Source organism: Motacilla alba, chromosome 15 (assembly GCF_015832195.1).
Source record: "Motacilla alba alba isolate MOTALB_02 chromosome 15, Motacilla_alba_V1.0_pri, whole genome shotgun sequence".
In the NCBI taxonomy this organism is placed as follows: Eukaryota; Metazoa; Chordata; class Aves; order Passeriformes; family Motacillidae; genus Motacilla; species Motacilla alba.
The window spans coordinates 10,404,041-10,431,561 of NC_052030.1; the positions used below are offsets into that span (position 1 = coordinate 10,404,041).

At 57.7% G+C, this 27,521-nt stretch overlaps 3 protein-coding genes across 9 annotated transcripts; 1 reads left to right on the plus strand and 2 right to left on the minus strand.

Annotated features, from left to right (window-relative positions):
• On the minus strand, positions 1-27,491 carry SH2B3 (SH2B adaptor protein 3). Of its 6 annotated transcripts, none has more exons than XM_038152728.1 (8): positions 27,299-27,491; positions 18,488-19,270; positions 7,679-7,780; positions 7,337-7,428; positions 7,149-7,243; positions 6,739-6,953; positions 5,866-6,037; positions 1-4,617 (listed from the first exon to the last, which is right to left on the minus strand). In XM_038152728.1, the coding sequence occupies exons 2-8, from the start codon at positions 19,241-19,243 to the stop codon at positions 4,322-4,324; spliced, it is 1,728 nt and encodes a 575-aa protein (XP_038008656.1). In that variant the 5' UTR covers positions 19,244-19,270; positions 27,299-27,491; the 3' UTR covers positions 1-4,321. The 6 variants fall into 6 exon arrangements, with proteins under 6 accessions (XP_038008656.1, XP_038008655.1, XP_038008652.1 ...); XM_038152727.1 differs by lacking the exon at positions 27,299-27,491 and adding an exon at positions 25,504-25,841; XM_038152724.1 differs by lacking the exon at positions 27,299-27,491 and adding an exon at positions 19,604-19,746 and having other exon boundaries at positions 7,149-7,240.
• LOC119707557 lies at positions 8,815-11,837 on the plus strand. Its single transcript, XM_038152732.1, has 2 exons — positions 8,815-9,573; positions 11,372-11,837. Exons 1-2 carry the CDS (start codon positions 9,012-9,014, stop codon positions 11,647-11,649), a joined length of 840 nt encoding a protein of 279 aa, XP_038008660.1. The 5' UTR covers positions 8,815-9,011; the 3' UTR covers positions 11,650-11,837.
• LOC119707556 lies at positions 9,567-10,986 on the minus strand. 2 transcript variants are annotated; one of them, XM_038152730.1, is made up of 2 exons: positions 10,277-10,986; positions 9,567-10,236 (listed from the first exon to the last, which is right to left on the minus strand). In XM_038152730.1, exons 1-2 carry the CDS (start codon positions 10,926-10,928, stop codon positions 9,932-9,934), a joined length of 957 nt encoding a protein of 318 aa, XP_038008658.1. In that variant the 5' UTR covers positions 10,929-10,986; the 3' UTR covers positions 9,567-9,931. The 2 variants fall into 2 exon arrangements, with proteins under 2 accessions (XP_038008658.1, XP_038008657.1); XM_038152729.1 differs by having other exon boundaries at positions 9,567-10,285; positions 10,326-10,984.
• Positions 27,492-27,521: the final 30 nt, after the last annotated feature.

Consider the following 27,521-nt stretch of genomic DNA (forward strand, 5'->3'; position numbering starts at 1 on the left):
GAATCCCACTTTTCTAACGAGGTTTTGTGTCCGGGTGGTTTTGTGTTCCTGATCCCTCAGCCTCGAGCTGCTCCGGACGGGGTCGGGAAAGGTCCCGGATGGGCCTTTGAGGTGATGGAAGTATAAAAGTCAGTGGTGCTGCTGGAGAAGGAAAGGAAAGGTAAGAATTCCAGGCAAAATGCCTTAAAAAAATGGGGAGACAAAGTTATCCCTGTTTCAAGTGCCGTGTCCTGACTGTCCCGTGTGGTGCAGGCATTGTCCCGTGGGGACAAACCAGAGGATTTTCATCTCCAGGGGAGCATTCCTGCCTCAGTATCCACTAAAATAATGTCCAGGCACCTGGAGAGAATCAGACTGAAGACTACACGAGAGAAACAAATTCTAAAAACAGTTTATTAAGAGCAGATTTTTTTTTTTTTAATATTATGGTAAAATCGCATTATTCAAGAATAAGTTACTTGTACAGTACATACAGAAACAATATATAGAAAAAAATTACTATACAAGAAGAACTTTTCTGTGCAGGTGAAAAGTAGAACTTTCAAATTAATACACTCCCAACAAAATTGTTGGCTTTAATCGTCCTGCTGAAGGCTGAGTTAGGGAATAGAGTCACCTCCCTGCCTCTGGGAGCTGCTGGGGAACGTTGGGGCTGTTTGGATCAAAGCTGAAAGTTGGGAATGCTGGATGACACCAGGGTTTGGTGGTCCAGATGAGGAGTGAGAAGCTTTGGCTTCTCCCTGGATCTTTTCCTAGAAGTTTCACCCCAAAATAGCTTCAGTCCAAAGGGATGGGTGAGGGATGGTGGTGTCAGTGTTCGGTACCTGCTGGGCTGGGATCTGGGAGGGAGGGAGGGAGGGAGACATCCACTGATGCTTCATGTCAGGAGCTCCTTCAAAACCTGATACCCTTGGGGACACGAAGGCCACCAAGCAGGAGTGGCTGTCAGCAAACAGCAAGAGGAAGAGGAGGGGAAGGGATTCTGGCTGGACACAAGTCTTGGATTGTGCCCTAAACCAAGTCCCTGCTGTCCCAGAGCAAAGGCACTGCCTGGTTTTTGTCTTTATTGCTATAAACTCCTGTGCAGGTGGATGAAATGGAGCTGCCCACCCCCAGCCTCTCAAGGGGAAGGCCACTGGGCAGAGCCATTTAAAAATCAGAGTGAATAATCAGCTCCAAGAGCTGCTCCTGTGGCTCCTGGCTTCCTTAGGTGGGATCCAAACTCGTGATCCATGTGCCCATCTCCAGGGCCAAGGCACTAACTGGTGCCTGCACCTGACCAGGGGCCACCTGCCCTTGGCTCCCCTTCCTGCCAAAATTCCCTCAAATGCCAGTAAAAGCCCACAGGGGCTGGGGAACCAAACCTGCCCAGCCCTGGGCTCTTCTCTCAAGTCACAAGAATGTAAAAATCCTGCAAAATGCTTCTATTCCATAGGGGGGAATGGCTCAATGCTCTTTGCTCCCTGCTACAATGCAGAGGAGTGAGCACCTTAGGGCTGGAGTAGCGCGCTGGCAGGAGCAGAGTCGAGCTCTGACCTGTCTCACAAGCCAGATGTTTTCTAGGAGAAAAGGGATTTCAAACTCAGCTCCCCCTGGGAGCTTGGGAAACAGCCCAAAAATCCCCTCAGGTCGTGCTGCAGTGGATCAGAAATGAGGAGCTGGTGGAGCTGGCAGGGCTGGGCAGTCCTCAGCTGCCTGTGGGTGAGTCTGGGGATGGAATCAGCTCTTAAATAATCAGAGGGACTCCCCCACTGCTCACTGGTAGGGAGGACAGGAGTTCTCCCCCACTGGAGTTTGTTTGCATGGGGGAAGTGGCTGACAGGGAGATAATGAAGCCAGCGTGTATTTTACTAATCAAGCCCAGCAATTTCCATTTAAACTGCGGAGAACCCCCTTGTAATTAAACTGCAGGTTAAAAATACCACATGCACACGCATGTTGCAGTTCTGGCACTGGAACAATAAAGTCCCGGCGTGCCAAAACAACCCACCCCAGCAGCATCTGATTTCTCTGGCAAGGATTTCTCTGGCTTCATCTGGCAGGGGATGTGAATAGCACTGCCTTTTCCCAGCCCATCCTTTCTTTGCAGATGTCGGGAGACTCGGGTGATTCCACCTCGCCTTTCGGGGGAAAACCCCTTTGAACACAGCTCCCTGGAGCTCAGTGGGAATAAAACCAGCAATCCCAGAAAGATGTAGCACATCCCTGTGTCCTCCAAGGCTTTGGGAAGCAGGCAGCAAGCGAGGAAAGGAAACGACAACTTGTGCTGTGCTGTCCCCCCTTCCCTTCCCCATCCCTATAAATGCAAGAGCACGGGGAGTTATTTATGAGCCTCGGAGGGAGCTGCCTTGCCTGGCACAAGCCAGCCCTGGGGATGTGCTCCTGCCTCTGGCTGCAGCCTTTGTGCTGCTCCAGGGAGGAGAATGGGATGCGGATACAGCTGAGGAGCCCAGCGAGGACAGGGCTGCCTTTGTTCCTCCATCAGCCTCTCCGGGGCTGGCAGTGCTGCAGGACCAATGCAATTTGCTCTTAATGCTTCAGTTTCAGGCACGAGTGTAGAGAAAGCAGCGGGAAAAAAAAGCCTTTGCCTGCTCTAAATGCACAAAGCCCAGGAGAGAGCAAGCGCAAGCAATGGGGAGGCACAAAAGGGAAAGATAAATGGTTTCTCCACTTGATGGTTCCCGTTTGTCCCAGCCTCATATTTTGATTTATAAACCCAGACTTGCTCTCGTGGCTGCTTCCTGGGCTGTTTGGCCCCAGATATTTTGGCCCAGCCCTTCAGCTCCTGACCTTTTCTCCTCGGACTTTGGGCTCACCCAGAACCTGCAGAGCCTGTCCTAGAGGCTGGGTTTTTGTCAAACTCCCTAACTCAGCCCAACGAGGCTTTGTGTTTGCTGGTCTTCGAATGAATTGCTAAATGTTAATGCTCCTGAGGGCTCCCACCTGTATTGCAATTTCAAGGAAAATAGAAATAAAAAAAAGCTTTCTGTAAGGCAATCTCAAGGCAAGTTTTGCATCCGAAATCCCAGGGAAGGCTGTGCTGGGAAATCTGGAAGTTGAATACTGAGAACATCCCCTCCTGTGTGGCGCAACGGCTCCAGCCCTTCCTCTTTCCTAAAATAAAGGCAGCTTCTCAGAAGTGCTTCCTCTCTCACGGCTGCCCCAGGCAGGTGAAGCAGCCCCGGGGGCTCAGGAACAGCAGCAGAGTTTGGGGACAGTTGGGGACCAGGGGATGCTGAGACCCAGGGATTTGGACCCCGAATCCCTGAGAATCCAGATCCCTGAGACCCAGGGATTTGGACCCCGAATTTGGTCCCCAGGGACCCCCATTGCCTGCAAGAGGCCGTTGTGGAGCTTTAAATGCCACCAAGCTCCTGGTGACAGGGTGTTTTTGGGGGGAAAAGGCAAGCGAGAGTAGGGGGGTTCTTTAAGGGGAAAACTGACTTTAGATTTGTGCCTAAAATCACTGGGATAAAGCTGTTCCATCACCAGGACAAAACACCTCCATCACCAGGATAAAAACCCATTCACCACAGGGATAAAAAGCCTCCATGGCCGGGATAGAACGCATCCATCACCAGGATCCAACGGGATAAACCCCTCCCTCACCAGCAGGAGAGGTTTGTGTCAGTCTCTGTGTTAGTTCTCAGCTGGTGCCATGGCTAAGGATGGAGCAATTAGTGTTCAGTCTCAATCTGAAGAGAGCAGGATGAGGATCCCTCTGCCTGGCACAGGGAGTGACCACGGCTGTGCTGGGTTAAAAAGGAAAAGCAAGAAAAAGCCAGTTTTTGCCTTAGCTACAAAAAAAAGCCCAAACCCTGCTCACCCCACTTTGTGGGAGCTCAGCTCAGGTTGGGCTTTGCTGGTGGGTTCAGCAGCCGGGGCAGGAGGATGAGGCCTGGAGCAGCAACTTGGCAATGAATTTATAATCATTCTTTTCTTGTTACCCTGTTGTTTTTTTTTTTAAACTTCCTCCAATTCCGAGGGTGTAACACAAGCCCCTGGTTCCTTGGCTGGGTGCTGTCGCGTCAGGGACAGGCAGGACACCGGGCCCGGCGCAGGCACGAGCGGCATTGTGTAAACAGTAACGAGAAAGCTTCGATAAGAACAACAAAAACAACAATAAGAGGCCCTTTAACAGGCCAACGAGAGGGAGCACACCCGTACAGGAGTGAAAAATTACCCCCTTCCTTGCAAAAATACAATAATAATCCCTAACCAGAAGGAAGAAACAGGTACATTCTTTCTCTCGATGGATCCCCCAGAAGGTCTCCAGGATTTCTCCACCCGAAAGTGCATCCCAGTGCCGGCGCCGTGCTGGTCACAGTGGCGTGTACTGGTTGTCGATGGCACGGACGTGGCCCCGGCCCGGTGCCTCCACCTCATAGTCCGAGTCGCGGGGCCGGGGCGCGCTGGCCGTGGCGGCCCTGGCCGAGCGCAGGCTCTGCGCCAGCTCGGCCGGTGGTGGCACCAGGTGGAAGATCTGCTCCGCTGGAGGACCCCCGGGGGGCTCGTCGGGGCCGTGAGGGCAGGAGGAGCTGGGGGGGACGAGGCTGAACTCGGGGCTCCAGCCTGGAAAGGGCAGAGGGAGGGGGACCGTGGTGCTGGAGCCGGGAGCTGCGGGCAGAGGGAGAGGAGATGCCGGTCAGGGAGATGCTCCTGTCGCCCCCTCGCTGGGGGTGCGGGGTGCATCCCATGACCCCCCCGCAGCCGGTGGCTGGGAGCAGCTTCTCCTTTCTCAAAAGGGGAACTTGGGAGCTTGGGAGTCACCTTTTGTGCCACTGCCCCGAGGCTTCCGCTTCCCCACTCCAGGAGCAGCCAAAGGGCCCAGCTCTGGCCAGCCCTGGGGCACCCACACCCAGCCCGGGCACCCTCCATCCCAGCATCCCAGGGGAACATCCCCCTTCCTGCACACCTTGTGTCCCAACATCCCCCTTCCCTTCCTGCACACCTTGTTTCCCACGGGAACATCCCCCTTCCAGCACACTTTGTGTCCCACAGGAACATCCCCCTTCCTGCACACCTTGTGTCCCAACATCCCCCTTCCCTTCCTGCACACCTTGTGTCCCAACATCCCCCTTCCCTTCCTGCACACCTTGTGTCCCAACATCCCCCTTCCCTTCCTGCACCCTTTGTGTCCCACGGGAACATCCCCCTTCTCTTCCTGCACACCTTGAGTTCCACGGGAACATCCCCCTTCTCTTCCTGCACACCTTGTGTCCCACGGGAACATCTCCCTTCCTGCACCCTTTGTGTCCGATGGGAACATCCCCCTTCCCTTCCTGCACACCTTGAGTCCCACAGGAGCATCCCCCTTCCTGCACACCTTGAGTCCCATGGGAACATCCCCCTTCCCTTCCTGCACCCTTTGTGTCCCACAGGAACATCTCCCTTCCTGCACACCTTGTGTCCCACGGGAACATCCCCCTTCCCTTCCTGCTCACTTTGTGTCCCACGGGAACATCCCCCTTCCTGCACACCTTGTGTCCCAACATCCCCCTTCCTTTCCTGCACCCTTTGAGTCCCACGGGAACATCCCCCTTCTCTTCCTGCACACCTTGAGTTCCACGGGAACATCTCCCTTCCTGCACCCTTTGTGTCCGATGGGAACATCCCCCTTCCCTTCCTGCACACCTTGAGTCCCACAGGAGCATCCCCCTTCCTTTCCTGCACCCTTTGTGTCCCACGGGAACATCCCCCTTCCTTTCCTGCACCCTTTATGTCCCACAGGAACATCCCCCTTCCTGCACACCTTGAGTCCCACGGGAACATCCCCCTTCCCGCACACCTTGAGTCCCACAGGAGCATCCCCCTTCCTGCACCCTTTGTGTCCCACAGGAGCATCCCCCTTCCCTTCCCGCACACCTTGTGCCTGGGGCAGGACGACGACGTAGCTGGAGAGGCGCACGTCGCAGGCGGTGCCGCACTCCAGCGGGATGGGGTAGCGGTGGAAGTGGTGCAGCATCTCCACGATGGAGGAGAAGCGGAGGTGCTGGACCCGGCACTGGCCCCGCTCCGTCAGCGCCAGCCGCAGGTGCTGTGGAGAGGAGCAGGGACCTGTCACCCTCCCTCCATTCCCTCCTGGAGGACACGGTGGGGACGTTTGGGATGGGGGACGCTTGTGGGATTTTCGCTCGCTCGGGGTCACTAAATGTTGGATTTGCAGGAATTCCAAGACGAGAATTTTGATTCTATGTTTCAAAAAGTTGATTTATTATATTATAATATATATAGTATTAAAAATACTATATTAAAACTATACTTAAAAATTCATCAAAAATCAAAACAAAAATTAAAAAAAATTAATAACAAAAACTCGTAATTGACCAAAAAAATCTTAACTCAGCTGCATCTTTGATTGGTTATTAAGTAAAAATACTTAAGATAGACCAATCAAAGAAGCACCTGTTGCATTCCACAACAGCAAATAGTTATTGTTTACATTTCTTTCTTGAAGCTCCTCAGCTTCTCAAGAAAAGGAAATCCTTGCAAAGGATTTTCATAAAAATATCATAACAACAGACACTGATGGCTTTAGCACCATGTGCTGCATCCCCAGCCTGTGGCTCCCTGGGGATTGTGCCCCCCGGCAGAAGGGCACCGGCCCACTGCAAGCATCGGGGCAGAGAGCAGGAGAGCCTCACCCTGGGGTGGGATGCGGTGGGACAGGGGCTGTCCTGCAGCAGGGGCTGCCCCTGTGAGATTCCCCTCCCCATCCCAGCCCTGTCCCGCCCGTACCTTGGCTCTGCCCTGGAAGTTGAAGGTGAGCACGTACTCGCCGCGGCGCGTCTCGCTCTGCCGCACCAGGAACACGCCGTGGCCCTCCAGCCCCCCCAGCTGCACCAGCTGAGCCGCCTTCACGCGGGAGATGGGCCCGTGGAACCAGGGGCAGGAGGAGAGGAACTGCTCCATCTTCGGCCCCGCCGCCTCCCCCGGGCCCCCCGGAGTCGCCCCTGCCAGGCACAGGGATGAGTGTCCCCGGGAAATGGGACCCCTGCCCGTCACCCCCGTCCCCTCCCCTCTCTGTATCCCCCTCATGCCGTTTGGGGAAGGCCAATCAGCCCATCCATGGCAGGATGTGGTGACCCCCCCCCCCCCCCGGTGAGGGATACTCTGTCCCCAGGGTCCCCTGGGTGTCCCCAGCTCACCTTGGCTGACGGGGTCGGTGCTGGTAGCGGGGCTGCCGGCTGTAGGGTCGGGGTGTCGGCACGTCAGGACTTCAGAGTCACCCGTGTCAGACCTGCTGGGTACAGGAGAAGCCAGGCTGAGTGCTGGCAGTGGGGACACAGAGCCACTGTCCCCACCCCCGGGCTCAGGGACATCCAGCGGCGCTTACCCCCTGCGCACACACTCCCGGATCTCGGCCGTCCAGCAGCTGAGCTGCTGCTCATCCCCTGCCTCAAACAGGATGTCGGTGGCACTGGTGACCTGGGGGACATCAGAGAGGGACATGAGGTCTTCAGAGAGAGAGAAAGATGTGCATCCCCCACCCACCCACACTCGGGACCCCAGCAGGAACAGCGCATCCCCCACCCTGCACTCCACATCCCCATGTGCATCCCCTTCCCGGATGGGAAGAGGAACTGAAATTTGGCTTAGGAGCTTTTGGGAGCCACATGTGCCCCAGAGGGTGGGAAAGGCCTCGGGGGTGGCTGCAGACCCTTTGAGCAGGTCCTACCTTGAGCACGAAGGTGTGGAGGTTATCGGGCATCTCGAGGCGTGTGCACCTCCGCACCTCCTGCACAGCGGAGCAGGCGACGAGCAGCTTGGGCTTGGAGCCCTGTGAGGGGCAACACAGAGCCTGAGCTGAGCCCCGACTCCCCCACACCCCAAAACACTGCCCCACACTCCAAAACACTGCCCCGCACCACACTGCTCTACCCAGGTCCAGGAGCCACCCGAGGCACAGCAGCCAGCAAGGAAATACCCGGCTTTGCAGGGAAATACCCCACCAGCAAGGAAATACCCTGTGTGGTGAGGAAATACCCCATTGTGGCAAAGAAATACCCCCCACGACACTGCCCAGTCACTGCTGGGGCACCCCAGGGGGGCTGAGTGACAGCCAGACCCATCTCAGGGGTCCCAAGGACCCTGCAGTGGAGGGAAGGGTAGGGGAGAGGAGGGAGAAGGGGGTTCCCAGCCTGGCAGCACGTTCCAGGGATGTGGCACCGATGGGGAAATTGGGGTGCAGGCAGGGAACATCCTGCTCGTGGCTGCGAGGGTCAGTGGCCTGCCAAGAGCTCCCTGGCGGGTTTGGCACTGACACAGGCACGTGACAAAATGCTGAGCAAACACTTCCACAAAGGCTAAAATATCCCTGCGGCAGCTTTCGGTTCCTCAGGAGGCTGCGGCACGTGGCACAGGATCTGGGGTGCCGGGGGGCAAAAATTCCCTGAACTGGGAAAAAAAAAAATCACTAAATTGGGCAAAAAATCACCCAGTGGTGCTGGATGATGGAGCCAAGGCTCCGTGCTCAGCCCCACAGCCACAGCCACCCTGCGCATCCTGGCAAAGCCCAGGCAGTGCCACCCCATGCCAGGCTTGCTGCACCACAACATTTTGGCTGGCTGTGATTCACACAGTGGCTTCATCATCCCACGGGATGCGGGTCCCAGTGTCCCTCTTCACTCACACTGTCCCTACACAGGCGACAGCGTCCCTACACCCTGGGCTGGGGCACTTCACCCCGCAACACCAATCGCCAAGCAAACCGGCCAAATTCTGCTCCGAGCTTGTGATACTCACAGCAAACCCACCCCACCACGTCCCCAGCCACCTGTATGACACTCAGAATGTCCCCACCGGACACTTCCTCGGTCACCCAACCACACCATCTTTAGCTGTGCTTTCTTTATTTTTTTTCCATCCCCCCTCTCTCTCCCTCCCTCCCTCTCTCGGCCGAGCACTCGCTGTTCTCTGGGGCCGGAAACGCAGCGCGAGAGGGATCAGCCCTTATCAGCTCCGAGCTGCACCGAGAAGAAAGTTCTTAGAAGTCGCTCGCGTACGGCGTCATGCACAGGGCTGGTGACACCGCGGTGGCTCCGGCAGCCCCGGGCCCGCTGGTGACAGTGATTGCAGCTGTGCTGTGCTGCAATCACTGTCACTGGGCTGCCGTGAGGCGCCGCGCTGGCGCCGGGGCTTTATCCCGAAGGAATTTGATTTTTCTGCCACCTTTGGAACCTGACCGTGCCCCGTGCAAAGTCCCGTGTGGAGAATGTGAAAGGATCTCTCATCCTGGCCCCTTTCCCACACGAGGTGTTGTGACGTCCAGCATGACCCTGAGCTGGGTTTTATCACCACCCCAACCGCAGCGCTGGGGTCGGCTTCTCTGGAAACGGGGAAATTCCAGGAAAAGGGAGTTCGGCGAAGCCCCCCGTGTCTCTCGGCGTGGAGAGCGCAGCTGGAGCGTGAAGGGAGAAGGAAATGATGCAGCACAGAGATACGGTGCCCGAAAAACCAGGCTGGCTTCGGAGAAGTGCCTACCGCAGGCACGGTGCCCCCGCTGCCGGGGCGCCGCACCTGACCGCAAGATGCCCTGCTCGATGCGGCCGGTACCGGGAAAGGGAGTTCTCAGTAAGCAAAAGTGCACACTCAACACACCAAGGGTTCACCCACGGGCTCCTTCTCGGCAAGAGGTGCCCCAGCAGCACTGCAGGGATGGGTAACGCCCGCTGCTGCCTGGCTCCGCATGCTCAGGATGCTCAGGATGGGGTGGAATGTTTAGGAAGCTACAGGTGTTGCTCCAGCTTAGCCCCAACCCCAGCAGCAGCTTCCACATGGAGATTCACCCCACTGAGTCTCCAACGAGGATGTTTGGGATTGATGGCATTTTTCACAGCAAAGCTCGTCCCAGCTCGCCCACCTGCGCCAGGAACGCTCTCCCCACGAAGCCCTGAGCTGCTGCCACAAGGAGCACGTCCTGTCTGGGTGCTCAGGGGACACTGAGGGAGCTGGGGGAGCTTTTTCCACTCAGGTGAGGGGGAAGGCAGCTCTCCAAAAATGGCAGAGGTGGCACAGCAACAATGGCAGTGGCGTGATGATGACAGTGGCGGCATGGTGACGAGGGCGGTGGCTTGGTGAGGATGAAGGTGGTGGTCTGGCAGAGGTAGCACAGCGATGACAACAGCAGTGGCATGGCAATGACAGCAATGTCATGGTGACAGTGGCAGTGGCAGAGTGATGATAACACTGGCACGATGATGATGGTGGCACAGTGATGACGGCAGTGGCACGGTGGTGATGGCATTGTCACAGTGACGATGGCAGTGGCACGGTGGTGATGGCATTGTCACAGTGACGATGGCAGTGGCACGGTGGTGATGGCAGTGGCTGGGCCACCAGGCCAAGTTCATGCGGAGCAAATCCTTCGAGAGCACCAGGAGCTGCCCCCGGCCCCTCCACACTCCGGGGGTTTCCCCACGCCGGCTCTCGCTTCCACTCTGAGTCACCCACGGGAGGTGGGGAAGTGCCTGAGCCCTTGTGCAAGGTCCCCAACGGATACGGGCGAGATTTGTCACTTCTTGTAAATCACTGTGGCCCTTACGCAAGGGACAAACCTCAGCCAAGCTGCAGTGCCAGGCCTGGCTTGGCCTGGCTGTGCTGGATGGACACAAAGCCAGATCCCGTGCCTGCAGCCCTGGGGGAAGCTGTGAAGTTTTCCAGGAGTGTGGATACACACAGCTCTTTTCCAGGGAATGCTGGGTGAACTGGATGGGGAACATCCCCTGGTGCCAGGGCAGGGCAGGGAGAGACAGCATGGGCTCCAAGGGTCCTGCTGGAGAGTGCAAAGTGTCTGCTGGAGCAGCCATCATCCTCAGGAGTTTGCACCAAGGGTAATCCCAGCCCTCATCCTCGGGGATTTTGTCTGGCAGGAAATCCCACAGGTGGCTTCCCTCGGGAGTTTCACCATTGTTAAACCCAACGCTCATCCTCGAGGACTTCTACACCATAGATAATCCCAAAATGTGTCCTCAGGGTTTGCAGCGGGGCTAATCCTGGTGTTCATCCTCAGGGATCTGCACCACAACCACTCCAGTTATTCATCCTCAGGGATCTGCACCATGGCTAATGCTGGTGTTCATCCTCAGGGGTCTGCAGCTGACTAATCCCTCTCTCCAGCAGCTAATCCCAGTGCTCCAGGGGAGCTGACAGCACAGTTAATCCCAGTGCTCTTCCTCAGGTGTTTCCATCACAGCTCATCCTGAGGGGAGAGGTCCACCCTGGACAGCCCCTGCCAATGCTGGTTTTTGGGACAGGGACTGGGATCCCACTGATTTGGCCATTCTGTGCCTGCTGCAGGGACCCCTAGCTCAGCTCAGCTCCCCCTGGTCCCAGGGTGACACATTCCCAAAACCTTCCTGCCTCTCTGCAGCTGCAGACTGCTCAACTGAAGACCTCCTGACAGCAGCAAGCACCATCCTGGGCTCTGCTCTGGGTTTGGGGAACCGGAGCCTGGAGGTTCCCCGACTGTCAAACAGGAACCCGGGAGGTGATTCCCGCTGCTGTGCGAGCTCAACATCCCCCACCCCCCTCACCACCTCCCAAAAAACCCCTCTCTGCCCGCCCCAAATCCCCGCCAGCATCCTCCACCCGCCACACAAAGGAGTTTCCAGGACGCCGTGTCTCCGAGCATCCCGCGGGCCGTGGTAAGGGACAGAGCTGTCCCCGAGGGGACCGTGCCCAGCGGTGACAAGAGGCCCCGTTGTGCCGGCCTGAAGCGCTGGCTCGGGGGAGGCCGCGCACAAAGATCGCTCTGTTCCCGCTGCGGCGGCTGCGAGCGCCGGCGAACGGCCACGGGAGAAAACACAGCCCCGAGCCCACCGCCCCCCGAGCCCCCATTTCCTCCTGAATTCATCGAGAACCGCGGGGTGAGGCTGCGGGGTGGGATTTGGGGGGGTCCAGGAATCCCCACCCATCCCTGGAGCTGGTGGCTCCTCTGTTCGTTGATCATCCTCCCTGCTCTGCACCAATGAGCCAACGTTCCCAAACTCCCCGAATCTCTGCAAAACCCCAAACACCCTGCAACGCCCCCCAAAACCCTGCAAAACCCCAAACACCCTGCAGTGCCCCCCAAAACCCTAAACACCCTGCAATGCCCCCCACAACCCTGCAAAACCCCAAACACCCTACAACGCCCCCAAAACCTTGCAAAATCCCAAAACCCTGCAACGCCCCTCAAAACCCTGCAAAACCCCCCAAAACCCTGCAACGCCCCCAAAAACCATGCAAAACCCCAAAAACCATGCAAACCCCCCCCAAAAACCAGTGAGCCCAGCAGCTCACAGCAGGGCTGAGGGTGATGGGGGCTATAAACAAGATCTGTAAGCAGCCAGCTTTCGCCAGACCCTTGATTTTCTTTTTTTTTTTTAATTTATTTTATGCCAGATTCGGTTCCAGCGTGGGCTGCTTTAATAATTTCCTGGAATAAATAACGAGCATGGAAAGTAAACAAGGTGTCTGCGTGCAAGTGGGAGCTGCTGCAGCCAGGACTGAGTCACCCCAAACCTCAGCCCCACAGGAATGAGGGGGTCCAGCACAGACTCTGCAGGCTCCCCACAAGCCCTGGGGTGTCCTGGGATTTTGCCAAGGTTTTGCATCACCCAGGATGATGGAAAAGGTTCAAAAGCCCACATGGGAGCATTCAACCCCACTGGATGGGTATTTTCATTCCTGCCTCTTGCCCGGGGCTGGAGGAAGTGAGTTTGCCCAAAATGCTCGTTTTTAACACAATCCCAAAACGACACTGAACATCACAGTGCCCATCACAGACAGTGGAGATGGGACCCGCCTGGTGGGAAGGAGCAGGGTCCACCCCAGCTGAGCCCCCACCAGGGCTGGGATGAATCCTTGAATCCTTCCAGACCCTGTGCTGCCTGCGCAGGCTCTCATAAATATTTACCTTTGAAAGAAGCAGCTCTCAGCCTCGAAACAACCACATCCTGGGCCGTGAAAAGAGAGAGAGGGGAAAAAAAAAAAGAAGAAGAAGAAGAAAAAGGGGGAAAAAAAGAGAGACAACCACCGAAAAAAACCCCACAAGGCATTTCACATCAGCTGTGGGTCCCAGCACCCAGCAGCACCCACAGCTCTTCTCGAGCAATGCATTCCCTGAGTGCTTTCCCAGTCCTTTTTCCTGTGGTTTGCCCAATATCTCCATTTTTTGCCCACTTCTCAGCTGGCACGTGGTGCTCTCCACCCCGAGCAGCTCTGCAGCATCCCCGTGAGTGACACTCTGATAAGCAGGGTGGGCACAGCAGTAGGAAAACAGCCCCAGGAAGGGCAGATTTTAAAGGATGGGGTCAAAAGGACGAAATCCTTCCGAGCCCAAAACCCCAGAGCTCAATGAAGCAGATATTGGGGTCCATGCTGCACCCTTCCCCTCACACCCAGACCCTGGCAAGCCCCATGGCAGCAACAGTTTCCAAAATAAGAAACTCTGCTCTTCAGCAATTAACGCCGGGGCTGTGGTTACGCTGCTAAAAGTGTTTTTTCCGTGCATGACCAAGGATGGAAAAAGTTGTGGTTAATAAATGACAAATAACCTTTGTCTCCTCACCCTCCCTCCCACCCCCCTCGACACCCAAAAACAGAGCTGGGGGGAGGGGGAAGAGAGCAAAAGTCACCACCAAAATCTCACAAAGCCCTGAGGCCGCCCAGCCCCGGTGCCTTCGAAGAACAGAGAGCGCAGCGAGGGATGCGCCCGCCCTGCCCCGGGGAGAGGCTGCCCGGCAGCTCCGGGCGCTTTCAGGGGAGGTTTTGCCTCTCCCAAGGGATTTGAAGGACACTCAAAGCCCTCCAGGGTCATCACAGGAGTTTTCCCAGCTCTTGGCTGTGTGGTCTTTGGGGTTGCCAGGAGAGGGATGGGATCCTTGAGGATGCCGGGAGCAGGATCACAGGATCACGGAATAATAGGGGTTGGAAGGGACCTTCAAAGGCCACCCAGTCCAACCCCTCTGCAATAAGCAGGGACACCAACCAGGTCAGGATGCAGCCCCTGGAAATGCCAAAAAAGGGATGCAGTCCCTGGGAATGCCAGGAGAGGGATGCTGGGAGCAGGATGTTTGGAGAGGGATCATAGAAGAACAGAATAGTTTGGGTTGGAAAGGATCTTGAAAAGTCAACGAATCCAACCCCCTGCAGTGAGCAGGGACATCTCCAGCTGCATCAGGACAGGATGCAGCCCCTGGAGATGCCAAGAGAGGGATGCAGTCCCTGGGAATGCCAGGAGAAGAATGCCAGTAATGGGATGCAGCCCCTGGAGAGGCCAGGAAAGGGATACCGAGAGAGAGATGAAGTCCTCAGGAATGCCAGGAAAAGGATGCCAGGAGAGGGATGTGGTCCCTGGGGATCCAGATTGACACAAACCTGCCCTTTCCTGGACCAGAGATGGGATGATGGGACACTGAGGTGCTTCCCATCACTGGGAAAACTCTTCTCAAGGTGTTCCAGGGAGGAAAACTCCCCTTCCACCACTGCCCTTCCTTGGCTGAGTCACTCAGGCCACCTTTGAGCAGCTCCAGGAGGAGCAGGGATAGGGAATGGGCACCAAAACACATGGGATGTGCCCCATGCCATGCCTGACCAGCTGCCACTCACAGCCCCCAGCACCAAAAATCGGGGACAGGAACCTGCTGGCTCAGGAGGTGGCAGTTCTCAGAAACCAGATTCAGGTGAAAGGTGTAAAAAAAGGAGAAAGAAAAAAAAAACAAAAAAAAGAAAAAAGAGAAAAAAAAAGAGAAAAAAAAAAGAAAAAAAGGAAGTCAAAGCAGCCTCACACTGAGCAGAGATAAAAATACTGCTCCTCCTGTGGCTTCAGCAAAGATGTTTGAGCTGGGGCAGAGGCTCCAAGGGCTTTCTCCGGAAGGAGTCTCCAGGCCAGTCCCGGCATGCCATCAATTTGTGGGACACACTGGATTTCATTAAAATGCTATAAAGAAAGCAGCACAAATGCAAATCCCATTTCCCTTCCCCTTCCTGTAAAAACATCTGGTCAACAGAAACGGCTCGGGACGTTTCCGCTGCGAGTCACGGCTCTCGTGGAGTTTGGGATTTGGCCATAGAAGAGGTACTTGGGGCTGGGGCTCAGCTGAGGAACGGGGCGGCCCCAAAGCTGACAAACCTGGGTTTGCCAGCTTTGGTTGAAATTTATGAAGGTGGAGAGAGACCTCGGAGGCACCCAGTCCTAAAGGTTGTGTGGGGTTAAATGGTGTGGGAGAGGAGATTTATGCCTCCAAGGAAATCAGGGAGGACTGGTGAGCATGGGCCTCATAGCAGACATCAGAGATTCCACATGGGTGCAACTCCAGGACCTTAAGCAGGTTCTCCTGTGGCACACGCACACACACACAGACACACATATATATATATGAAAATTTATATATATATACATATATATATATATAGTATATATATAAAATATTGAAAATATTGTATATATATAAAAATATAGCCACATATACATATATATAATATATATAATATATATTTTTAATATTATATATATATATATATATATATATATCCACATATATTTTATATATATAGAGAGAGAGCCATATATACAAGCACTACAGGTATCTCAATATCCCTCTATTCCAGCTCCTCTTCCACACAGCATCATCACCTCACTCTGGCCTCTGGAATGCCCCCAGGGTGGGACTGCCCCCCACTCCTGTGCCCTGCAGCCAGGCAGTGACCCTCTCCCAGGAGAGATCCCATCATCCCCAAATCCCTCCTTTGCAGCACCATTTTTCCAGGGCTCGAGGCAGCGATGCCAGGACCGAGCCAGCTGTGGCTGTGAGCATAGGAAGGGGAGCTGCTCCCTCTCCCAAATCCTCATCCCCCTGGGGCAGGGGATGCCCACTGCAAGCAGTGCCACAGGTATTGCCACATTCTCCAGCACAGCTCCCTGACCCCTTCACCCGGCACAGGCACCCAAGCAGTAAATGGGATCAGGGCTCTTCAAAGCCCACGCTCCCTTTGATGCCAGGCATGTTACAGGATTAAGCTCAGAGGCCCCACTGGAGCACCCGGAGAAAGGGGGAAAATGAGATAAAAGCTGCCAAAAAGCAGCAGGACCATGCTCCTTTCTCCACACACCTGCCTTTTCCAAGGTCGTTCCAAGGGGATGGATATTTGGGGGCTTGGCTCGACTCTGCAAAGCCCTGAGGCTGAGATGAAATTTCAATTGCATCCTATTACTTACAGGGTGGAAAGGAGGAAGGGGAGGAAGGGGGAAGGAAGAGAGGGAATGGGGAAGGAAGAGGAGGAAGGGGGAAGGGTGTTTCCAGGCAGACCCTGAGGGCAACCAACCTCACAGTTCAGAGATCATTTGGGGTTGAAAAATCCCAAGAACAGATTTTACAGCTGCTTATTTAAAACCATCAATTTTCTATGGTGATCAACAGCATCCACAAATGAGGAACAGACCCATGAGATGGGGAAAAGGCAGTGGAAAATTCCTGGGAGCATCCTGGGGCAGGAGGATGGAGGGGAGGGGGTTCCTCACAGCCATTCCCGGGGGGTTGTCGAGTGTTATTTAGTTATTTTAAAGGAAAATAACGCCCCAACAAAGTGTTCTGTTCTCACTGCTCCGTGGTTTGCCCCGTGCTGGGTTTGGGGAGTGGGAGCCACCAGCACTGTGGGGGATTTTCCACCACCCCCGGAATTCAACCGCAGTTACTGGGAAAGGGTCAGGATTGATTGTGCTGTAAAGGAGAAGGGAGCTGGCCCTGGCCCAAGGAATTGGAAAGCAAGGAGCCGCCCTGAGAATATTTGCACAGGAAGCAATTTAATCCAGAGACTTGCAAAATCCAGCAAGGAACATCCCCCACTTCCGCAGGCCTGGCTCAGAAACCCCCTGCTCCAGGCTCTGGGGTCTCCAGCCTCGTGGGGATGTGGAGCACCAGGAAATCTCCATCCCATGGAGACTGCGAGGAATAAAGCTCAGAGCACTGGGGGAACTTGGTCAGTGTCTTGTTTGAAGTGTCTCCCACCCCTGGGTCAAAGCTGGGCAGGGAATGTGGGGAGAGGAAGAATGTGCTGGGCTTGCTTCCCAAGGGGGAGGGAAACAAAGAAAGAAAAAAGGAGGAAAGAAAAAAAAAAAGGGGGGGATATGGAGAAAAAGTGGGGGCAGTAAGAAAAAAAAAAAAGGGGGGAATTGAAAAAAGAAAAGAGGAAGTGAAAAAAGAAAAAGGAGGAAGAAAAAAAAAGGGGGAAGAAAAAAGTAAAAGGGATTAAAAAAAGAATAAGGGATTAAAAAAAAGAAAAAGGGGGAAAAGGGAGAAAAAGGATGAGGGAGGGGAAAAAGGCAGTGCTATCCAGCTGCTGGAGCACCCTCCAAGTGCCCCAGAGTGCCTCTGACCTCCCTGTGCCCCGGCATGGGGACACACACTCCCACAGGGACAAACAACTGCAACCCTTGACATGACGGAGCAAAACCAGCTTTTACTTTCAGATGTTACAATTTTGATGTTGTTTCTTTTTTCAAATATTTAATATTGGAGTCGTTTGACGGAAATAGCAGGAATTCAGCCAGCTGCTCCCTGACCCTGCTGCCCTGAAGGCAGGGACAAGGCTCCAGCTCTACCGGAGGTTTCCTCCTTCCAAAGCACTAGTTTGTCATCAAAGTTAAACGAGAACAAAAAAAAAAAAAAAAAAAAGAAAAAGAAAAAGAAAGAAAGAAAATTCGTCCCATCACGCCTGTGCAAGTCCTGCCATGTGGAGGAACCATCTTTTCACAGATTAAACACCCCAACTCCCCCACATCACTCCCCACTCCCCCACATCCTGAATCATCTCCACTCCAGCCACGTCTCAGCACCACAGGAGCTCCCTGCAGCAGCCGAGAGCTGAACTTCCAGTCACAAAACTCCTTACAAAAAGTAAAACTATGGGTCCCACTGGGAGCAGAGAAAGGCACAGAGCCTAATTCCTATTTTCCCTTTTCCTCTCCCAGCTTGCACAGGCGAGCAGATGCTCAGGCTGCTAAAGGCACAGCACAGGGCACAGGGTGAATTTGGGGTTCACCAGACTGGGTTGCCCCACGCCTTGGTGGAATGAGGCTGGGGTGAGCGGGATGGAGGCCACCAGCCTCTATCCTCAGCTCAGAAGGCAGACACTGTGCTTCCAACTGGAAAACCCCGTTCTGGAGTCCCAGCAGGGAGAAGTGCAACGACACATTGACCGACTGCAGCAACTAGCACACCTTGGTCTCAGCATCTCTCTCCCCAAACATGACCCCGCAGGGGTGGTTCGGTCTCCTCCTCAGAGGTATTAAACAAACAAGGCCCAGCCTCGTGTGGCTGCAGCAGAGGGAGAGCAGTGGCAGAGCAAACCCATCCGGACTCCTCGTGGTGAGAAACCCTGGTGGTGCTGGGTGCACCGTGGCCCTGCTGCTCCCTGTGGGATGCTCTGGCATGCGGGCATCGTCCCCAGCCCGGGGACCCTCAGCATCACAGGCTGGAAGAGGCAAGAGGCGGCAGGTCCTTACCTTGGGCGGGTCAAAGAGCTCCAGCACAAATTCCTCGGCGTCGGGCGGCCCCGCTCGCCGCAGCACCAGGCGGCAGCGCTGCCAGCGAGTCCCGCTGTCCAGGGAATTCTCGTCCAGCAGCCCGTACTTGAGCAGCCCCTCCTTGCGCACCTCGGGGGGCTGCTCCCGCGACAGCCCCCAGGGCAGGATGCGCTTCCCCAGTCCCGGCTTGAGAGCCGCCTCCGCCGCCTCCCCATCGCCGTCCCCGGGCAGCGCGTCCGAGGAGCGGCGGCGGAAGAGGCTGCGCCAGCTCCTGCGCAGCTGGCTGAGCGAGAAGGGCCTCCGCGCCGGCCCCGCCAGCTCCTCCGAGCTCCAGGACTTGCGCAGCCCAGAGGGAGCAGCCTCGGGGGCTCGGACGGGCTGCTCGGGGCGGGCGCCGGGCTCCGCCTCGGCCTTGGTGGCCACCGTGCCCAGGGAAGCGTCGGTGTGCCGCCGGTGCGTGTCCCGGTAATCCCGCGCCGGGCCGGCGGGCAGGATGCGGAGCTGGTTCATGGCGATGCCCTCCTTCACCTCGTGGCAGAAGTACTGCTGGAAGAGGTCGGTGAACTGCACCGAGAAGTTCTCTGCGGCCAGGAGGTCATGGTGCGGGTGCTCGGTGGCGAAGCGCAGGTAGTGCCGCGCCAGCTCCTTGGCGGTGCTGATGGCGTGCAGCTCGCAGAACTCATGCCAGCCCCGGGGATGCGCTGGCGTGCCGGCCGGCAGCGAGTGCCCATTCATTGCCGAGGCTCCAGCGAGGCGGCCACGCTGCAAGACAGAGCACACGGGTGGGTGGTGAGGGCAGCCCCAGCGTCCCCATGTGTCCCCTGCCCCGGCAGCCCCCGGCTGGAGCGGCCATACCCCACTCGGAATGTGTATCCTCAAGGCCCGGGGAACGCTGCGGTGGACCGGGTCCCCCTCTAAGCTGCCTCATTCCCATGGATACGTTAGAAATGGCCAGGAGTCAGCCGCTTCCCAGCGAGCAGCACGGCCGTGTGACTAACCGCTGTGGCCACCAGCAGCGGCCACGCGGGACCCTGCGCCCCCGGCCTCTTTACACGCCCATCCCCACCTGGCTGGGCCGTGCCTCAGTTTCCCCACCTGCGCGGTGGGGAGCGGGCAGGTCCCGGCGCGGGGCGTCTGCGCGGCTTCCTGCCAGCACAGCTGCCTGCAGCTGCCCGCCGCCCGCGGGGACGCCTGGCCCGGCCACATCCGCTCGGCTCCTGCCAAGGCTCCGCAGCGCCGATGGGTTTCCCTCCAGGGACCGATTTCAACGGAGTTGATAAAACTGGAACGGGGGCGGGAGGGGAGGAAGCAACATGAAAAGCTGCAGAAATCCAGGGATGGAGCCGCCTCGCTGCCAGATCCTCCCGGCCCCAGCGGCCTGAGAGGCGGCCACGGCGCCGGCACTGCCCGGGGTGAACGCGCGTTCCTGAGGGGATGCTCTGCTGCCTCCGGCACCGAGGAGCTGCCGGGCTCTGGCAAACCACACCGTATCTGTGCCCCCAGCAGATTTCACTGCGAGGCCAATCTGGCAGCACCGTGGCTGGCGTGCAGCCGGCCCGGCGTGCCCGGCTGAGCCGGCAGTGGCGCTCCCCAGGGCCGGCCCCGCCGCTCACCAGCGAACCTCGTGCTCGCCCGGGGCACTTATCGGGGCCGTGCACTCCGCTCAGGAAGGAAACATCGGCCAGCCCACCCGGATCCTGCCGCGCCGGCACAGGCACTGCCGCCTCCCCGAAGCTCCGGCAGCAGCACTCCGGCTGATGGGAGGGGAGGAAAAGCGGATTGCATTTGTCAGGGGGAGGAAAAATTAAAAAAAAAATAAATAAAAAGACAAAACAAAAACCCTGAGGGGCCAGGAGGAAGCGAGCGGGCGATGAGGAACGTGCGGGCACAGGGGATGGTGTTTGCAGCCGGGGCGGCGATAACGCCGGGAAGCGGGGCTCTATCTCTGCCCACCCGCTGCCCTGCCGAGCACGTCCCGCGAAGGTTGCAGGCGAGGGGAGATGTTATCTGTCCCCCGCCAGCCTCGCCGGGCCCGGCTTCTCAGAAGAGCCGCCCAAAGCTCGGGGCCGTCCGGCGTGCCGGCAGAGCGGGGCATGCGCCCGCCGCAGCCCGGCCGAATCCCCCGGCAGGGCCCCGTCTATCAGCGCCGCCAGCCTGCCGATGACTCAGCATCCTCCGCCGCGCTCCCGCTTCCTCCCGGCACCCGGGAATCGCCGCCGCACCACCCACGCCGCCGGCACGCTCAGCGGGATGCTCCCGCAAAACGCGGAGGGAAGCGAGGCGCTCATGCGAACGGCTCCTCGGGCAGGTGGGACATTCCCAGGGTAGGGAATTCGCCTTCCAAGATTTCAGGCTCGCTTCGCATCGAGGTTTGTGGCGCGGGAAAAGCCGGGCTTCGTCTGTGCCACGCGGTGGGAAGCAGCCGAAGGCCGTCTCCAGTAGCAACGTGCTTTTCCAAGGCGACGATGGGAAATACTCCCCAGCGCTTCCTCCTCCCGGCACTGGCACGATGCCGACCTCACTGCTTCTGCCTGGCACGCTTCCCACATGGAAAGAGCTATCCCGGGTGAATCTGTGCTGGAGTTACCACAGCAGCCTCCCGCTCCTCCGCTCAGCCCCAGGTTTCAGTAGCAACATCCACAGGGATGCGAGTTCCTGCTGCTGGGTGAGCTTCCCCTGCTCCAGCCCGCTGTGCTCCACAAAGCTGGAATCCAGCAGCCGGTGGCTTTAAGGCAGAATTTACATTTTATTCCTCGTGTGTTCCCATGAGGAGCTCCAGGCCATCCTGCAGGTCGGACAAAGGACTTCTGATCGCTTTAATTCACCCAGAGTGGAGAATCCAGCCCATCCTTGGGCACACCATGGACTGGTTGGGATTGGGGGGCTTCCATCCCTGCTGACTGCTGGAAGAGCTGCACAGCACCAAGCCCTCCCCACCTCGGGGCTGTTTGTGCGTGCTGAGGTTGTTTTGGGGTGCTGGGCCAGGAACTCGAGGAAGAGCAGGACAGGAAGGACCGGCCGTGGTGGCTTTGATGCGGGCTGGGACAGCAAGCTGGGGCTTGTGCAGGATCCAGCCCTGCAGCCCAGCCACCCCCAGGAGCTTCCCTTAAACTCTTGCCCAACCTGAGCGCTGCTGTGGCGGCGGTTCCAGCACCGAGCGGGACGGGAATCCACGCCTGGATCCGGCAATGGGTTATTTGTCCCAGTAAATGCATTTGTTGTTTAACTGCAGCCAGAGGAGCTGGCAGCACCAAGCAGTGCCAGGGCAGTGCTGGGAGCCAGCGCCGCAATGCTGCCACCCGCTCCCGGAGGATGAGCATTCAGAGCCAGCTGGCCTCACCACGGAGGAGCTGCCGGATCCAACTCGCCACCTTCCCACCGCGGAACAGCCGTCCAGGGGTGTGCAGGTCACCCTCCAGCACCCAGCACCACAAATCTGGCCTCGAGGGGAAGTGTGAGGGAGCAGAGCCCACGTGGCCGTGCCCAGTGCCCTGTGCCCAGCCCTGCTCACGCACTGTGCATGTGCAGCAGCACCACCCGAAAATGAAAGCAGCCCCACTCGCCGCCAGTTCCACAGCAGGAAAATGCACGCCAGTGATGTGGATGGGAAATGTGATTGATGCGCTGGCTCTCGCAGAAATAACTGCTCCCAACTGGAGGAGAAGTGTCCGGAGGCATTTGCAGCTCCCTTTATAAGCACAGGAATATTCGAAACTCACCCCAAGGACTATTTTCAGGAGAGGGCAAAGCGAGGGGCTGGGAGACGCCCTGGCCAGCCCCGCAGCTCCCCACTTCCTGAGTGGCAGAAGTACAAAGTTCCCACAATCCCAAGAGCGGGAACATTGTTCCTTCCCAGGATGTCCTCCATGAAAAGAGCTATTCTGAGCCGGCTGCAGCCTTTCTTGGCATGGCCCCGCAGCCGCTCCGAGGCGGCTATAAAAGGCCAGGTTACAATGAACGGCACTTTTCAATGGAACTGCATCTGGCACGGCGAGTTCGGGGGGATGCAGGTCCCTGGAGAGGGGCTCAGGGGGATGCAGGTCCCTGGGGGATTCAGCCAGCCACAGGTGGGCTTGCAAGGGCTGGGTGATGCAGAGCCTACCCCCAGGATGGGGACGGTGCAGCCCCGCTCTGCATCCTGATCCCCCAGAGATGGCGGATGCTGGAAGAACATCTGGGTGCACCCCTGGATTGAGGGGGACAAGCAGGGTGCTGCAGCCATTTGGGGGTGGGCATGGAGATGCTGTCACTCAGGAAGGCAGGAGGGTTTGGTGCAGGGGGAGAGGTGGGGAAAGGGTCTGGCTGCAGCTCGGGGTGTGGGATACACCCAGATATTCACAGCATCACTATAAAACAGCCAAAGCCAGTGCCAGCACAATCCACAGCAGAAACTGCCCAGCATTGTCCTCCTCTCCCCTCCGGAGCAGCTCCCCGTGATGGTGAGGATTCTCTGGGTCTCGCAGAGGGTGATGGCACAGCACCATCACTCCCTGTGACCCTCTAGCTGTTTCCACACAAGCTGGAGAATCCCACAGGGTCTCAGGAGTTTCCCTCTGTCTTTTGGCTGAACCAAACCAACAAGTTAAAAAGCAAGAAAGGAGCAGGACAGAGAGATCCCCCAAATCCACAAGTCCATACAGGCTGTAGGAAATCAGTTTAAAAGCCAGTGTGGGAAGGCAGATTTTGCCCTCCTTCTCCCCCTTTCTCACAGGACATACACACTCCTCTCATTTCACCTCCTGGCACTACACAACTTTCTATATTAAAGACCCAAACTGGCCTTAATTTACAGCTCTGTGTGGACTGAGCAGCACCACAGACCTCTGGGGATGTGGGTGATGTTACAGCACTTCAAATCTGAGGAAAGTTCACCTGTTTGGCTTTCCCTGACCACTCCAACAGGACAGACAGGACGGAGACAACCCAAACTCATCTCAGGTCAAATCCAAGCTCCACTCTGGCTCGGCCCACAGCAACTCACCAGCACAAACAGCTGTGGCCAGCCCAGCTCCCCAAAAAACCCTGAGCCTGCCTCCATACCGTGGTGTCTGGCACCTCGCAGCCTGGTTTACACCATCACACTCTCCTACACCCACTGCCTGCAGGGAAAAGCCCGGCAGCGGGGTGGCCTCTTTCGACAGGGCTTGTTTTGTTGCATGAAATGAATCGCTGCGGTGTAGGCGTGGGAGAAACGGGGTGCGGGGAGCGCTCCCGGGGGAGCGGCTGCCCGGGGGTCCCCGGGGACAGCAGGGAGCAGCTGAGCTCCCAGCCAGCCTGGCTCTCCACAGCAGCCCCCCCCCAGGGATTGCTGGATTTGGCCCTTTCTCCTCGCCGAGCTGCGGCAGCGCCGCCGGCACCACAAACCCCACCAGTGACGAGCGCTTGCACTTTCACTTTGTGTCACCCACTGGGATTTGTCACGACACGTCCAAGGTGCCCATCAGTCCCATAGGTGTGTGGGTGGGGAGGATTTGCTCTGGCAGAGGATGGAAGATCCCTCAAAAGCCACTGGCACTCGCACCCCAAACCTCACCAACACAGCACAGGGTGCTGGCAGACCTGCAGCCCTGTGGGCTCTGGTGAAACCAAACCAGATCCTACCAGAGGCAATAAATACATAAAAGTAAGAGAAAATAGAAGAAGCTTTGGGGAGGGGGAAATGCACAGGGATGAGTCTCTCCTGCACCCCAAAAAAAAAAGTTGAAAAGAAATCCAAAGCATTGTTCCAGTCCCAAACAATTCAAAGTGAAATCTGCCACTAATTCCATAGGCCTTTAAACACCGATCCTGTTTCCTGCCAGCAAATCCAAGTGCAGTGAGGACATGCAGGAGCTGGCAGCGCCAAGTCCCCTCACAGGCCACCTCTTCCTCTGGCTGCAGCCCCACAAAGTCCCTAGGCCACCAGCCCACAACTCCAGCACATCTTGAATCAATTTACAACAATATCGAAATCGCAGCTCAACAACTCGTCCTGGTTTCCTTGACAGTAAATCCCAGCCCGGGCTGCAATGACCGTGTCACTGCCACGAGCCAGCGGGTCCAGGCTCTCCGTGGGTGACCCTGATGGGGTTTGGCACAGGCAGGACTGGGCACGCTGGCAGGGCACGGGGAGGCTGCGGGGATGCTGACCGCTGGTGCATCGGCCTCGTGCTCCCAGCCCCTGCCAAGCCACGGGGCCAACAAAGTCTGCAGGGAGCAGAGAGTCAGAGGAGCTGCTTGGCAGGCTCCAGGTGGCAGCTCTGCTTGGCACTTGCAGTGGGCACAGGGGCAGAGGCAAGGCATGGTCCCCTCGGGCAGCGCAGGACCCCACAACATGGGGCAGGTGGGCATCACCCCACGGGTCCTGCACCCTCCCAGAGGCGTCACCCCCATGGCAGGGGCTGCAGGGGTGCGGGGGAAGGCAGAGGAGAGGAGCAGGGCTGGTTGCCCGCATGCAGCACTCCCGGCTCTGGGATCTCCAAAATACGGATGGTGGGAAATGGGGGACGTCGAGGGATCCCAGAAGAAGGGGTGCTCTGGGGCCCTGTGCTGCTAGAAGGACGGGGGTCCCCAGGATGGGGGCACCCACAGAGGAACAGAGAGTGCCCACGAGGAAAACGGGCGCTGGGAGACCACGGGCACCCACGGGCGAGCAGTCCCTGGAAAGAGGCAGCCCGAGGAAAGGGCAGGGATGAGGCTGTGCCGCACAGGAACGGGGTGAGGGGGAAGGGGCTGCTGTCCGAAGACTGGCAGAGGAAGGGGCTCACGACCCCGGAAAGGCGGCACCGGAGATCTCCGGGGTAGAGAATCCAGCCCGGGGCTCCCGAGGAAGCTCCGGGGGCTGCACAGCAGGAGCGGCCGCCTCGCTGCTTCCTCCCGCCGCTACTTTCGCTTTGCGGCGGCCGCTTCCCGGGGCCGCCCGTCCCGGTCCAGCCCAGCCCAGCCCAACCCAGCCTGTCCCGGTCCGGTCCGGTCCAGCCCGGCCCGGCCCGGTCCCGCCGCGCGGTCGCGGTTACCTGCAGGAGAAGGCGTCCGGCTGCCGCTCGCCCATGATGGAGCGGCGGAGCGCCCGGGACGGGGCGGGCGGGACGGGGCGCACGGCTCAGCACGGCTCGGCTCGGCACGGCTCAGGCAGGAAACCGGGGCAGGCGGCTCCGCATTTCCGCCGGGCGGAGGCGCGGGGCGCGGACCCCGGCCCCGGACGGGTTATGTAAAGCGGAGCGGCGCGGCCGGGGGCGGAGGCTACGCGAGGGCGGAGCGGAGGGGCCGCCCCGTCCGTCCGCCCGCCCGACTGTCCGTCCGCTCGTGTGACTGTCCCTGTGTGCGTGTGTGCGTGCGTGTGTGTGTGTGTGTGTGTGTGTGTGTGTGTGTGCTCGTGTCTGTCTGTCCGTCCGTCCGTCCGTCCGTCCGTCCGCTCGGGCACCGCCGGCGGCTCCGCGGGTGCGCCCGGCTCCGCGCAGCTCCGCGCCGCCCCTCCCCGCTTGTGCCTTTATCTTATCGCATCCGCGCCCGCGGAGCCAGCGGCACAAACAGCCCGGCCGCGCTCCCGGGGTGGATTTATTTTTAATTCTGACACATATATGTATTTAGTTTTGGTGACTTTTTAGAATGTTTTCTCCGTGGATTTTGGGGGTGTCCGCCTCAGCCCTCCGGGAGTCGGGAGGGAGCCTGAGCGTGGAGGAGGCTCGGGAGGAAAATCCCCCCTTTCCTGTTCCTGCCCGGCCACGGCTTCCCCCAGCTCCGCGGGCTGGGACCCAAGGGACCTGTGCGGTGGCAGCAGCGGGCCAGATGTGGTCTCAAACCCCATTTCTCATAATTTTCCAAATTATCCTGTGGCAAAAGGCAGCGCAGGCTGCTGCCCACGTCCAGCCAGAGCGGATCAGGACACAGGGCCCACAGTTGTCCCACACCGTGGGCGAGGGCTTCAGCTGTGACAGAGCGGTCACAGTGTCCCTGGATCCCGAGCAGGACTGGGGACTGGTGTGGGTGGACACGGGTCCGGCTCAGCCATCCTGCTGCCATCCTGGTGCCATCTCGTCACAGGGGAGCAGGGGCCTCGCGGCAGAGCCGCAGCCACCCACTCTGCCATGGGAAATGGAGCAAAAATAAACTTCCACTGCACCTTTTTCCAGTAAAGGGCTGGACTGTGGTCTGTACTGTCACGTCTGGCCCATTGACATCCCCCACTCGTGTTACTTGTTGTGCCAAGAGCTCCCACAAAGCTTTGTCTGGAATGGCGGCAGTGCCAGGGACAGAGGGACAGATCCCCATGCAGAGGCCACTCACACTGGGCAGGCAAAAGTCCCGGCAGAGCAGCCGTGGTGGTGCCCAGGGTCTGGTGCCCACCCAGCACGCCAAGCCAAGGAAGCCCAGGGATGTGGCAGCTGGGATTTCACCGACAGCACACAATGGATTTGTGGGTGTTGGGAAGCTGGACGCTGCAGGAAATTTGCCCTTGGAGAGTGGGCTGGCACACACTGAGCTATTTGTGAACATTTGTGAGGGTGCATCCTCAGCGATGCTTGAAATACACCTCAGTTGTTCACCCCATCCATTCCAATCCATTTCCAGTGAAGAAAAGACTGAAACACAAACTCCCTGCTGGAGCTGCGCCACCCCTGGACCGCAGCCGGTTTGGACACAGCCCCGCTGCCCTTCTGCAGCCTCAGCAACCCCCCCGGATCAGATTTGAGCCATAACCCCACAGCCCCTTCGGGCATTGCCAGGGATCCAGGTGGCTCTGCGTCCAATCAGCCTTTCCCAAACCCCACAAGGAAGTGGCTGGGAGCAGCTGACATGATAAAATCTTACCTTGAAATCTGCTTTTTAATTCCTCCTGCCGTTGCTTTATGCATAATTGCACCTTCTGGCTCTTCTCCTGAGAACGGAGGGGCGGCCGGCGGAGCCGGGTGCCTGCCCCCCTTCCCGCGGGCGGCTGTCCCAGCTCGCAGCGATCGCACTTTTCTTTATCAACTTCATCTATGTCAGAAGCGCCCTCTCAGCGTCCTCAGCCCCAGCGGCCTGAGATTTCTCT